The 15,238-nt window shown below is 29.7% G+C and overlaps 1 protein-coding gene across 1 annotated transcript; it reads right to left on the reverse strand.

The window, feature by feature from the left end:
* Positions 1-1,415: 1,415 nt before the first annotated feature.
* Positions 1,416-5,144, reverse strand: LOC107925357 (protein ROOT HAIR SPECIFIC 17). The gene is made up of 10 exons (XM_016856017.2): positions 4,866-5,144; positions 4,648-4,704; positions 4,466-4,556; positions 4,237-4,313; positions 3,805-3,893; positions 3,526-3,709; positions 2,930-3,111; positions 2,683-2,785; positions 2,261-2,592; positions 1,416-2,190 (listed from the first exon to the last, which is right to left on the reverse strand). Exons 1-10 carry the CDS (start codon positions 5,127-5,129, stop codon positions 1,782-1,784), a joined length of 1,788 nt encoding a protein of 595 aa, XP_016711506.2. The 5' UTR covers positions 5,130-5,144; the 3' UTR covers positions 1,416-1,781.
* Between the last annotated feature and the right edge of the window lie 10,094 nt (positions 5,145-15,238).

Consider the following 15,238-nt stretch of genomic DNA (forward strand, 5'->3'; position numbering starts at 1 on the left):
ATCCGATGACTTTTTCGCCTAATTCTTCCACGAAGTTTCGGCGATTGTATGTTTGGGTTGAAAGCCAATTGTGCTGTGTACGTTGATGAAAAATGGCCACAACATCAGTGTCACAAATTTCACCATTGTAATAAACATAAACATTAACTCGTCCACTTATTTTGAACCAAATAATCTATTCGACGTGTTTAAAACAAAACATTATACAAAAAATATAGAGTAGTAATTATCCATTAACAAAAATAATTGAAACTTACTTGATATAATCACATTTTTTTATCGAAATTTTGTCTTATGGAACGTCTTGCGAAATTCACCCTTGCGCTTCAGTATGCTCAAAATTTTCTTACGGCCTCTCTAGCTGAACTACCAATCCATTTATATAACTTGTGCCTTAGAAGCATTGCTTGCAAAGAAAATATCCTGGGAATACAGGGATATCTGAAGGATTCTTGCATGAGGAAAACTTTTCAGTCTGGGAGCATTTTCACTCTCCCATTGTCAACCCTATGAAGTTTTCCTAACATTTTTGCAGGCCATGCTTCTGCAAAGAAAATATCTCGGGATTCCCGGGTAATATTTTTAGGGTACACGGGTAGCTTTTGCATATTTACTTGTTCCCATTGTCAATCCTCCTTTTACAATGTCTACCTCAAACACAAATACAATTAACAATTCAATCGAATATGATTTTAATTAGAGAATGTGTACATAAAAGTAAAATTTTAATATTGATACATAGATTGATTTATATGATCCTATTTTACGTGAATTTTTAAACAAAATACTATTCTAACAAAAAAAAAACTTTTGCATGATTTGTTGGAATATTTTTTTTAAATTCCACATTAGCTATCAAAATTATCTAATAAATTTACATTCATTGGAATGTTTTCTTCTTACATGATCACCATATATTTAACAGAAAAAAATAAAAAATCACTCCAGCCAATTTAATAAAAAAAAATTTGGTGTTAGGAATTGGAGTTGAATTGGTAAATTCAAAAACTCAAAGGTTTTAAACCTCATACTCTAAACCCATTAAAACTCGAGGGTTTTCTTGCAACGTTTACTGAAAACGTGTCCAGCTCAAAGCTTTTTCCTGTAATGTAATCCAAAAACACTTCGAACTCAAAGCGTTTTCAAAAATTGGCCTAATCTCACAAATATTAAAAAAAAAGGTCTAATTTGATAAATTAAAAAAAAACAGCATTTTCTATTAATCCAGTCGGTTTTTCTTTTTCTGTTTGTTATATAAATAAAAATGATTAAATATATTAAAATTTTAAATATAAATAAAATACATACATTAAATCTATATTATTTGTTTATACTTTTACATGAGATCTTTATATTATATACATCCAGCAGCATAAAAACAATTTTTAAATTAATGAAAATATGTAAAAATAAAATAAAACAGAACTATTTCATCATTTCTTTTGCTGTACTTCAACCTTTGTCTCTTAAGTAAAAATAGTTGAGACAAGAGCCAGACAAGTATTTTTCATTTTTTTCTTTTTCTTTTAAATTATTCTTTAAGTAACAGGGAAAAGAATACCCTAACCACTAATCATCAACACATCATTTCCTTACGTAAAAAAAGATGGACCAACAGAAGAATAATTATGAGAAACAGGAAATTATGTGTCGACTGCACGCCCCGGCCTCCTCTTTTCTTTTTATGTACACAGTGCTCTTTGCCGTATGTGTCAAGATTAGAGTATGATCCTAAAAGAACCCAAAAAATTAGAGGAAAAAACAACCTGTTGGCCTTCATTTTAGTCTGAAAACAACCCTTCCACTTCAGGATGTTCTTGTTTGGTTATCACATCAGGCAACTCCTTATCTAAATAAAAAATGTCGGTCCAATCTGGATCCTCCTCAAGGGGCTGTTGTTGTTGTTGTTGTTGTTCGTCACTCACTTCTGCACCCTCCTTCCTCTCCTTACTACTTTCATCGTCTTCTTGAGGAGTTTTAAGTCCGTTTGCCTGACATATGCAGCTATCTGGGTTTTCATGAAACTCACCCTTGCCAGGTTTCACTTCTTTTGGTTCCCCCATGAACCCAATCTGATATGTTCGAACCTTAGAGGCAAACTCGTCCCATGTCATGTTATTTCGGTCCAAGAACAGTTTATACAGTTTCTTGGCGTTTGGTCGGATTGTTGGTTTGTGCCCAAAGTATCTCCTGCAATGTACAAATATGCTTTTAGCAAAACCGGATGCAAACATCACTAAAATGCAAAAGTGTTGCACACCTTCGACCAGCTAAAATCCGAGCCATGTTTCCATTATTGTTTGCGACAAAAACATCACTTTCATCACAAACAATGTAATCCAGCGCTGCCATGCGACCCGAAAATGATGAAAATGGTGCCAATTCCTCCTTGGTGGCTATAGTCTCTTTTGAATGGAAATTAGGGAAGAGTGCTTTTAGTGGTGCCAGTGTCTCTTCCCCTCTATATACTTCACCTGACGCCACATAAATGTGAACATCACTGCCAAAGCCCAATGCTCTTAGCATTAGACCAACTTCCTCTGGTGTCAGCGGGCATCTTCCATGCCTTCTCACCTTTTCAGGGTTGCTCACCTGCAGTTCATTCCAAAGCAAACATGTTTTAATGCTTCATAAGCTCTCTTTGGACTAAAGACGTGTATTCAATAATTGGCATGGTCTTACATGTAAAGTTTTCCATCTCTTCCGGAGTGCACCCAGTTCTCCCCTTTCTTTTTCTCCACCACCATAATAACATCCAGAAAATGCAAGCATATCAGGTTCAAACCTATGGCAAATGATATATCAACCTGCATTAATAAAGTCCTTCGTTTCTGACAGTAAAGATATTAAGACAAATTGGTTTTAACATCCAAGAAAAAAAATGACTGCAATATCTAAAGACAATATGATTTAGAGAAGCGCCCTTTACCTCAAGTGCAAGGCAATAAACTGCTTAGCTTTCATCCTCATCCTTTCAACCAAGATTTTTCCCAGTTCAAGAATTGAATCTGTGAATCTTAGAGCTTGGTAGTTCACCCTACATCTGAGCTTTTGTAAATCTGTCTCCAACCTATTTGAAAGTCTATAATCAAACTTGGTAAGCTCAACAGCCTGCAACAGGAAAAATATTTCAGTGAAAAGAATTCATTTTCTGTAAAACATAATTGTGTCAAGCTCAAGAAAACAATCAAGAGATGGATGAGCACAATAAGATTAAAATATGAAACGATGGATTAAGGATCATCTTTCTTGGTGAATGAGATGATGTTTCACATCAACATGTGACATAGTAATTCAGTATTACAATTATTATGATACAGTTTTTTGTTTTTGCTCTGCTTTTAGCCAAAATATAGGATATGAAATGTGTGGGGGTATTTTAGAACTATTACTTACATGCTTTTTATTTAGAATAGGTAGAACACGAGTCTGATAGCATTTTGAATAGCATTTTTTTTTTTGCTCTGCTTTTAGCCAAAATATAGGGCATGAAATGTGTGGAGGTAATTTAGAGCTACTACTTACATGTTTTTTATTTAGAACAGGTAGAACACGAATTTGATAGCATTTTGAATTGCATTTCCTTGGAACACGCATGCTACGAGGAATCCAAGCTTTACCTTCATTTCGTGGTAACTCTTTGATGATTTCAACATCTCGAGAGAGAGATGAAATGAACCAGTCAACATTGAATATTTCAGCAAACCCACTGCATCAAATGCCTCCATCACACATAAATGTAAAGAACATAAAAGTATAAACAATCCCCTGCATTTTGCATTAAACGTGAATATAACACTGGACCTGGTATCTTTCCAGTAAGAATGCTGATCCAGCTTGGGTATGACCAGAGTTGCATTCAAAATATATGCTACAACAACAGCGTCTATTATCTGTTTCCATAAAAGTCACAATATTATCAGGACCAAATATATTAATTTATCGCTTTTCACTGTATGCTTTATGACTGTTAACCAGATTTGAGGTGAGCGTCCTATATGATTACATATATGTTCAATACATGTATGTTCAATTTTTTAAAGTTTTTGCATGTATCAGGAGGATTCTAATCTCATTCTCATGTACGAATGTGTGATTATTTTACGGCAATAAAATAAGTCCAGGAAACATAGATAACCATTAGCACCCAAAAAATCTAACGCTAGCTCTGAATGCAAATAAACAAAAGCAGCAGCGCAGAAGCTGCTCTGTAAATGTCTGTTTCAGAAAACTTACCCCTGTTCTCTGTTGATTTAACCCTCCACTGGTGGCGATCATCAAGTATCGGTTGGGATGTGTTTTCATATCAGCAGCTGAAACATAGACAGCATAGCTAACCATCAAATTTGCAGCGTAAGTATATCAAATTTGAAGCCAATTCTATATAGGGAAGATTCCGTTTCAAAACCAAAAAATATATATCATTAAACAAGAAAATAAGGATTCAAAATTAGGAATACTTTACATTGAAAGCTCTTAGAGGCATTGCTGCATCCATAGTAGAACTTTGATTGGCTCGAACTCCATAAATCACGACCTAAAGTTCCTCCACTTGCCTTAACATCAGATAAAAAAAATTAAATCAAAACTGGTTTTAAGATCCAAACAAGTCATCAAACTCAACAAGAATTGCCACAAAGCTCGTACCGGAACTTGAAACACCATATCAAAATTAGACTCCACAACCTCTGTTTTCTTCACCGCCTAAGCAAAATAACAAACACAAATAAAAGACAGAACGAATCAAAGTCGGAGAATATTAAATATTCTTCTTCAAATTTCGAGAAAACCAAACACATGAAAAACAACAGTAACGAAAAGAAAACCAGAAAACGAGAGGAGGTATAATGAATAATGTGACGTACGGAGAGGTGGTGAGAAAGGAAGTGTTCGGTGGCGGTAGGAGGAGGAGTGAAAACGGAGAAGGCAAAGAGTAAGAGAAGCAAACAACCGGAGACGGCGGAGATGATGGAGAAGAGACGGTGGCGTTTACGCCATAGAATGACGTTAAGTCCGATGAACAACTCATAGGAGGCTTGAAGAAGGATGCTGTTATTGTTACGTTCCCCCTTCTTTTTCTTCATTTCCACGGAAAAAATAAGCTGTTTCAGATTCTTCAGCATCAGCATCTGACTTAGCAAACTGTTTCATGTAACTTTTGTATACACCAACTTTCCTTTATATAAAAACCTTTTTACTGGGTATCACCGAAAAACAAAATACTCTATTTCTACGGACAGTCCCTGTATTTTGTATTTTTAGTCAATTTAATACTGATTTTAAAAAATCATGTATTATTTCATGAAATTATCCTAAAAGGTTGACTTTGTGGAGGACTAAAAATAATTAAATTATAATAAAAGAGTTAAATCTGAAAAGGAAAAGCATACTACAAATAGGTTTTTATAAATTTTATCAAAAGAAATCCAAATAAGATGTTTCAGACAAAAAAACAAAAAAATTTTAAAGATATATTATCGAGTAAAAAAGATTTAAAAGCTGTTTTGTTTATGTTGAATGATTACGTGTAATAAATGTTAACAAAATTATCTATATTTTTCATTTTTTAAATATTTGAATTTTTGATAAAATATATCTTTATATTTAAAGCATTGAATTTAAAATCATTTGTATATAAATATTCGAATTAATGATAAATGCATATATTTTGTATTCAAAACAATCGAATATGGATAATTTTTTTATTTTGAATATTTATTTTCATTAAAAAAATTCAACAAATGGTGATTTTATTATCCGAAGAAGCAGAATTTTAAATAAATTCGAATATAAATATTATAAGTAACTGTATATATTAATTTAAATGATTTAGACTTCACATTATCCTTTTATGTTTTCCTTTGAAGCAATGCTGTCAAGATTAAATTGGTCCAGAGCTTTAATTAGTGACATATAATCTTCTACCATTTCAAATCAATAAAAAATTAGAAATATTTGCCCTAAATTTAGATTCGGTCAAATAATTTAGTCTTTTTTTAATACTATTAATAATTTACTCTTCTTTTTTTTTTAAATACCATTAAGAGATAATGACGTAAAATTAGAGAGAGTGTAATATAATTTTTTTAAAAAATATTTAAAAATTATAGAAAATATAGAAATTTATAAAAAAATACATAAAAGTTTATAAAATTTATAAAAATTTCTTTGAAATTATTTTTAAAAAATACTGAAAAATGCACCTCCCCGACTAATTCTAAAAATATGGACATCCAAGTTTATCTAAATTTGGACATATTAAATTTGTTCCGGTTTGTGTGGTTATTTATAATAATAATTTCAAAATAAATTCTCTATTTTTAGATTTTTTTTTAAATTTTGATTGGGAGAGTTTAAATTTACATTTGTCCAGATTCATTTAAAATAATATATTTTTTATATTTTTTAATTTCAAAAGAATTATTTAAAATATCAATTCTAATAGTTTTCTATAATTTTTAAAACATATTTATAATTTTCTAAATCTTTGTTTTTTAAATCTTGAAATCTTCATATTTTCTTATAAATTAATTTTTTTAAAATTTCAATAATTTTTATATTTTTCTTTTTTTTAGCTTTTAAAAACAAATTTTTAAAAATGCAGTTAAGTGCCACACCTTCACTCTTCTTCTTTTTTTTTTTTTTTTACAAATAAAAAATTTTGAACTTCTTGAATAGACCTTGAAAGCTTCTAAAACTCAATTGTTTTCAAAACAACCTTAAAGAATGAACTTCTTTCATCTATTTTCTTTTAAAGGATTGGGTAGAATTTTCTCAAGTCTTTTTCTTACCTTTCTTCAACTCTAGAGTTAGGAATCTTTGCAACCATGTTTTTATTGTTTCTATTGTGCTATCTAACATTTCCTTTCTTTTAGTGTTGGCGAATTTAAAAGGTAAAAACAATTCCTTCATTTGTGTCGCTTCTATTATAAATTGTCTCGTTATAAATTGTCTTGTTAGATTATTAGCCTTTTAAAATCATAGTATTTCATTGCCTCTTTGAAGTATCAACTCACCGATTTTACTTTGATTAGTAATTTACTCCAAATTTTTTAGAAGGCTGAATCATTATAAGAATTGTTCTTCTTGTGAGAGCTAACAAGTGAGGTTTTTTTGGTTTCTTTTCTTCCAACACCTAGTATGTTTTCAAGTAATAATTTGGAAAGATTGAGTCAACTTTTGGCCCTTGAGGAGCAGTTGCTAGACTCTAGTTATTGATATTGCGGTGAAAAAGACCATGTAGGGTATTGTTGTCTAAACAAGGCAGATCACTAAGAGAGATTTTTGTGTGTTTTAATCCAATTTATATTATTATTCTAGATATGATGAGTTGCATGTTTTATCATCTATAGAAGAGATTCATGGAAATTGTGTAGATAGTTGCGGAATATTAGACGCACCGTTATCTCTTATAGAATTGTACCTTGAGTCGAAAATGAAGAATTGTAAGAAGGATTTGGGTAGTGTGATTGCCTCACGTAAAAAGGTTGAATGTAAAGAGGTGAGAGAGATAAAAGCTAAATTTAAAGTCGCATTTGATGAGAAAAGACACATATGAAGTAAAATTCAAGAGTTGTGCTCAAACAGAAAAAGCAAAGCATGAAAAGAAGCAAATAAGCCATAACAAAGAGAGTAGAGGTTGATGCTTTCACTTCACTAACCATAACTTGAATTTGTTTAGTAGTGTTTCTTTGTTTTAGGTTTTTAAACATCCAATAGGAAGAGTACGTTCATACTATTCCACGCATAATGCTCGAATTTGAGGATGAATCTTTTTTTTGAAGAGAAACGAAATGATACGAACTCAGGCGATGTATACTCATTTGAGCTCAAGATTGATATATACACGAATGGGATGAAAACTATTAAATTAAACTCACCACAATTGATGTTTTTCACATTTGTACATTAGCTAACTTGTGACACATTTTTAGATGGGCTTTAGGCATTTTGGGTTGAGTTATCTACTTATGGATCGAAGGCTTGTCTCCTAGCTTCACAACGCACTTCAAAACATGACAATTCGAGTTCAGGAACTCAAGTTATACTTATTTTATTAAGAAACGTGCAAACAAAATTTGATTAGAGGAGTTCAATACGAAGAATTTTAAGTTAAAGGCTTTGGAAGTCTCTTTAGCCACCCATTGGTATTCTCTATTCCTAGATTTTAGAGTTTTATGTTACTTAGAAATTTATTTAAGAGATTAAATATTTATTTAGTCGTTTTATTAGAGTTCCAGTTATATAATACTTGTAAAACCAAATATTTAATTAGTTTTTTCTTTTTTTAATTTGTTAAATAGAGTTTGAGTACTATGGATCAATTTATTAGTGTGGAATTTTAAATTGTTTTCTTAAAAATTTATATTTCATTTAAACTTTATCATGTAAGTGTATACATAAAAGAGGGGTCAGTCATACTTGAACTTTTCTTTTTTACTTTGTGCAAAACAAGTTTTTTTTTTTTAAAGAGTTGAATGATTCTTCTCTTGATGGTAATTTCCTTTGTTTGTTTGAAGTTTTTTTTCTTCTTCAAATGGAAGCATTGTTGACACATAAGAAGCCACTGGTGGTTAAGCCTTAATCAAGACAAGCCTAAGTTTGGATCCTTGTTTGCCTAGTTCTGCATTATTGTTGGCTATGGTTCTTGCATTGATTCATATGATTTTTTGTTGTTTTACATTTTATTTCTCCGAGTACAACTGTTTTCTGTTCTAAAAATAATAAGTCAACTCCCTTTACAGTAACAAATTTTTTTATTTTAAAACGGTTAAAAACAGGAAGTCAAAAGCAGAAGTAGAAGCAACACTCAACTAAAGCGAAAGCTCAGAAATTTTTTTTTTTGGTGCATTTTTTAAAACTGTTAATGCATGATATTTATATTCGTTCATCACTTAATCTATGCCAAAAAAAAAAAAAGCCTACAATTTCCTGCTGTTTTTTTTTTACATGTGGACCAAGAAAAATGAAGGGTAGGAGTGTTTGCATAAAAAAACCGTTTGCACATCTCCATTGCCCTCTGTTTCCACGTGCGCGGCACTTGTTTCTGGGGTTCTATTTCTGTCATCTGGCGCCTACGTCACAAATTTTTTATTAATGACTGGGTTTATATACTTTTTGATACTTGAATTTAATTTTAATATTTAAATTAATATCTAAATTTTTGCTTTAGTTTAGTAGTGGAGTTTATCTTCAAAATTTAAGTTGGTATATAAATTAAATAAAAATATATAACTTAATAAATATTTGACATATATATTCTATTAAAAGATACATAGGTAATTAATTGATAAAAAATATTATTTATCAAATTAAATATTAAAATTAAATTTAAATAATTAATTGAGACAAAAAATAAATTTAAATATAAAATAAAAAAAATCAAATACTAAATTAAATATTAAAACTAAAATTATATGCTAAATAAGTTGATATACCAAATAAATTTTTAACCTTATTGAAAACGAAGCCACTTATTGATTGACTATTGCAAACATGTACATTTACGCGCGTGGTTTGAAACATTTACTTTTCTCTAAAATGTTGTTGTTTTGAAGTCCCTAATAATAACGTTTTGAATTAAGTTGTCGTCTTGTAGTCCAAAATTCTTTTGATTTTAAACGCACTTTCAAACCAATAATAATGAAATTATTTCACTAATAATATTAAGCCAACAATTAATCTTCTTTTTCTTACACTAGTTAAACAATGTCCTAATTTTATGTCTAATCTAATCAATGATAAAGACAAAATGTAATAATGTGAAAATACAATTAAATTATAAAATTAAAAAAATAAAAATAAGAATAATTAGGTAGTTCATTTAACTTTTTAAAAAATAATAGTAAATCAATTTTTAATTAAACTACTACTATTATTTACAAACTTGTCATCAAAAAAAAAATCTACCTTTTTTTTATTTCATTAAAAAATTAATTACTTTTAAATAATAATAAAAAATGAAATTTATTTATTTATTTTTCACAACAAATTCTAGTTTTAATTAAGTGAATAATTAAGATGGTCGAGTTGATTAAAATATTGGGTAGTTGAGCTTTGAATCTAAAGATGATTTAGCTGAGAAATTGTCAAAAGGGTTTTTATCTTCTTCTTTTTTACTTTGAAAACGAAAGATAGCTGAAGATAATTAATTAAGGAAAAGCGTATACACAATAAGAAAATTTAAGTAATTATAGCTAATTTGAAACTATCAGAGATAATTAACTAAAGTTTTGTTTGCTTAATGAAGCAAAGCATCTAAGCAAGATAGATACCAACAAGGCTTCTCCTAAAACATTAATGTTGGGGTTTGGATGGTCGGCGTGGTGCGTTTAGCTTACTTTTTGTCTCAAGTTACAATATTATTACAATATTTAATCTCATCGTCATTACTGTTTTTATACTAATTACAGACGCACCGCCCATCCAAACTCACATTTACTGTAAATTTTCTTTCATATTAGTTTTGAACTTAGAGTTTCTTCATATATAAAATTTTAATACAAAAGAAATTATAAACAGAAGATAAAAAAAAAAGAAAGAGAAAAGGATTGTATAAGTTTCATAATTCAAGCATATAATTGTTGGTTTTTATATTTTACTAGATTGAGTCTGAAAATAAAATTTTCTAATTTAAGTCAATCTCATCGAAATTGTTATTTATTAAGATAATTAAATAATTATAAAATGTATAAGTATTAATATAAATTTAATTACAATTTTTAATATTTGTTAAATAATAATACACACTCTTGCACCAACCAAAACTTGAATAAAAATATGTAAAACGAAGTAGGCAGTCAGTTGACCAAACCTACACTGACGATACAAGTTAAAAGAAAAAAATTATTATCTTAAAAAAATTATTTAATAATTAATTTATAGGTGAAATATACCGTATTAATGAATGAATTTTTAGCAGTTTTGGATTTTTTTTTTAGTTTTGATTTTTAATTGTTTTATTTAATATTAAATATTAAAATATTAAAAGATGAAAGATATTTATATTTTCTAAAAATATGATTTTTAAGTAATTTTATTGTCAACAATTTTTTGATTTAGGTGATAAGCAGTATTATATTGAAGATATAAGAATTTAAATATAATCTCAAAAAAATTTATTCTTCATCTTTAATTATAAAAAAATAATTTTCTTAAATGAATTAATATCGAGTTAAATCGAAATCATAAATAAAATATTAATTTGGTTGATGAAGGCATTGAAACATACATGTTTATATATTCCACGTGGAACAACTTTGATAGTGAGATGCTAAATATGGTATTAGTTATATGATAATAACCAACTGATGGTTAGGGTTGCAATATAGGCAAAACTCAGAGTGCTGACTCCTATTCTCAATAATTGTGTGGTGGTTACTTGATTATGACATGCATAGCTTTTCAGCTAATATATATTGAGAAAGTCTCACGATTTTTATTTTAAGTTGCTTGCGTTTTCAGGATAGCACCACAAAAATAGTCTGCGACCTGCTATATATAAAAACTAGTTTGTATATTTGTGAAATGTAATTGTTTTTAAGGGTAAATTGTAATATTAATTATTAAATTATGGGTAAGTTTTCGTTTAGTCACTCAATTAAAAAAAGTTACAATTTGGTTATTGAACTATTTAAAAGTTTTTGTTTAAGTCATTGGGTTGTTAAAATCATGTTATATGGCTTTATTTGTTCATATAGCATGCACCAATTGAAAACTCTCTTTTCTCTTATCTTTTACAGTTTAATTTTTTCGCGAAACAATTTTAGACGTCACGAATTTGCGAACCAAAATTCGAACAGCTTTTTTCTTCAATCTCTGATACTGATCGCCAAATCGACTTGGATCTAAGGTATGTTCTTTTACTCGTCGATAGGTACTAATCCATCATATCAATCGTTGAATCATCACTTGAAACTCGCTAGTGGAACTTAAAAAAAAAAAACTTAATAGCCTAATGACTTAAATAAAAACTTTTGAATAGTTCAGTAGCTTAATGAAAACTTTCGAATGGTTCAATGGTCAAAGTGTAACTTTCTTTAGTTAAGTGATCAAAATGAAAACTTACCCATAATTTAGTGGCTAATGGTGATGTAACCTTCCTGACTCGGCCTAGATGTTACGACCAGATTTTGAAGGCTACATTAGCCACCGAAATGGCCTAGTAAAATTATCGGAGTTTTTAAAACAACCTTTTAAAAACATTTACTACCTTAGAAGAAAACCTTAGCATTTTATCCCTTTTTCTCTCAGAGATACAATTTTCCAAAATGATTGATTTTAAGACTTATTTCGCAACTGTTGTTTTCCAATTTATTTATTACTCAAAACTCTTCTATAATTTTGTAGTGGAAAAAGTGATAATAGTAAGGGTTTTAAAATCCAGATTTCATGCATCATTAATTCAATTCCAAATTTCAAAAGTCTAAACAACTTAAATGTCAAGCATGTCAATATTAGCTCAAAATTTAAGTCTCATGTCACAATTCAAATAAAATCATATAGTTCCCAAATAATAAAAATTATAAATAATATGTCTAAAATACTTTTAGCGAGAAAAACTATTTGAGACAAGCCTTTTGAATGCCGAGTTCATGCCCTAACCTTGTAGGTTATTTGTAAAGAATGAAATTAATGGGAGTGAGCTTAAGAAGCTCAGTATGAGTCTAAACACAAGAAAATCAATGCAAATCAATAGGCATGGCATAATATAACAATTTTTAAAACAGTCACAATCATATGGCAAAGCAGAGTTTGACAGTTACTTGTGCATGTTTATGAATGTCGATGCAATTTATGTTATCAGGAAAAAAAAACTCTTACACATTCTATGCTACACATCACAGTAAGAGTTTCTTAGAACTCATCCATCCTTACACACCATATTATGGATAAACCACCAGTAATTTGCAGATAAACTGCTAGTGAAAATTGTGGGTAAACCACCGATATTTTCAAATAAAAGTTTGCATATAAACTGCCAATAAGTTGTGGATGAACCATCAGTGTATATAGATTATTAAACTTGCATTACTTCCTCCCGTCATATCGTTTTAATCCCTATGCTATGCAACATGACATGTTAGTAACAGTACAATATAAAACAATAGTCATGATTATTGTGCAATTAGTAATACAAAAGTAATGGCAACAATAACAGATCATCAAATATATAATGACTATAGGCATGTATTATGTAACACCCCCTAACCCTAAATTGTCGCCAGAACAGGGTTACAGAGCATTACCGAACCTTCCAAACAAATTACGAACATCATACAAATAAATAGCATACATATTATAAAATATTAATAGTGTCCATTTAATGGACCATCGAGGCCCAAAATACGTGTTAAAAGTGAATCGGGACTAATTTGAGTGCTCGAGAAATTTTCCATGAAATTCTAAATTTTTTTTAACAAATACAGGGCTCACACCGTATAAATCGGACTGTGTGGGCTCAATATAACCCCTTTATAATCATCTAACCAACCCTGCAAACTTTAAACATACCCAATTCAAACCAATATCACGACCATTACAATTTTATATACAATTACATTTAAAACATATCAAGACACCAACATGATAGTCTATTCACTAAACATTCACAAGCAACATTAAGATTGGTTTAGAAATTTCATTCTATTTCCATTTCAAAGTTTAATATCATATGTGCCATTTTATCTTCTTATTCTTTCATATGTCTATTCAAATAACATATGTCATCTATTACAACCACAATCCACCATGACACATATACATAACCTAAGTACATGCCATATTTACCAAAAAGAAATATACATCACCAAAGTTTTCTGAGATCGGGATTACCTTTAGATGCTGGACCGGAACATTTGACTTCAACTAATCTGCGTACGGAAAACAACCGTATGCTGAGTATGGATATACTCAGTGGTAATACTATAATTCAAATTACTTGATAAAACATACAAATCATGCTTATTAAAATTTACAAATCAACAAAATATACTTATTTATTACATAACAACTATAGCCGTTCTAAATAGCTTTTCTTTACTCATTTCATTCATCAATACACTATTGTCTATTAGTGAACAATGATTCATACTATGCATTTTCATAATCTTATTTCATTGATTCATCAATTATTCCCTGAACCTTTGGTTCATTCATTCATTCTCATTTCTCAATTTCAATTTTTTATTTCATTTCTCAATCAAAATCATTTACTTTCATTCAATATTACCATTTCATTCGTCACCCCTACTAACAAGACTCGGACTTTAGCGGATACACGGATCTAACCAAACATTCCAATATGGCACCCAATGCCTCATCGGATAGTTCGAAGCAAATAATTGACATCCAGTGTCTCATTGGCCAAGCCGAAGTAAGTTGGTACCCAGTACCTCATCGAATCTATCCGAAGTAATATAGTGACACCCAATGTCTTATCGACTCAAGGTCGAAGTAGCCCTGAACACTTCCAATCCTATGGCATGCCAACTATATTCGACTCAGCCCGACTGGTTAATAGGGTATTTAAATCACATATAACCTCAATTCAATCACAATTTCTCACATTTTCAATTCAATCATTTTTCCACTTTTCAATCAACATTCAATCCATATATTCACACATTTTCACAATTCAATACATTTTCATTCAATTCAATATCAATACTCACCTTAATTTCTCTTACCAAGCATATTAATCATATTCACAATTAATAATAAATAAATTCGAATTATAGTAATGCAAACCAAAATTTTTCCTGAGTTACTCTCCGACAATCTTTTCCTTTCCCTTCTGAGCCGATGTCTCCTGTTCGATGTTAGCTACGAAAATTAAAATAATTTACAATTATTAATAGAACAATTATTCACATCAAATACTTGAATTTCCTATTTAACTTCTACCTTAATTCCAATTTAATCCCTAACTAAAATCAACTATTTTTCCATCCCAATTCATACCTTATTTATATTCAATTTTCAACCAAACTTACCCAATTCATACCTTATTTATATTCAATTTTCAACCAAACTTAAACTTAACTCTCTAATTTTCATCATAAATACCTAATTTCAAATTTCTTGCAATTTAGTCCCCATTACACAAAATTTATAGCCTATTCTACAATTTATTCCTTCTCACACTTCTAACTTGAAATTCTATTAATTCAATCCTTAATTCACACTTTTACTCAACAAAATTAGTATATAAAAATCTAATAACTTCCAAAATTTCAAC

This window comes from Gossypium hirsutum, chromosome A01 (assembly GCF_007990345.1).
Source record: "Gossypium hirsutum isolate 1008001.06 chromosome A01, Gossypium_hirsutum_v2.1, whole genome shotgun sequence".
Classification (NCBI taxonomy): Eukaryota; Viridiplantae; Streptophyta; class Magnoliopsida; order Malvales; family Malvaceae; genus Gossypium; species Gossypium hirsutum.

Coding starts and splice junctions, on each gene's coding strand:
- LOC107925357 (XM_016856017.2), bottom strand. CDS start 5,129: ATGCTGATGCTGAAGAATCTGAAACAGCTTATTTTTTCCGTGGAAATG. Junction 3,894..4,236: donor TAAATCAACAGAGAACAGGG/GTAAGTTTTCTG, acceptor TTATGGAAACAG/ATAATAGACGCTGTTGTTGT. Junction 3,710..3,804: donor TCTTACTGGAAAGATACCAG/GTCCAGTGTTAT, acceptor CATTTGATGCAG/TGGGTTTGCTGAAATATTCA.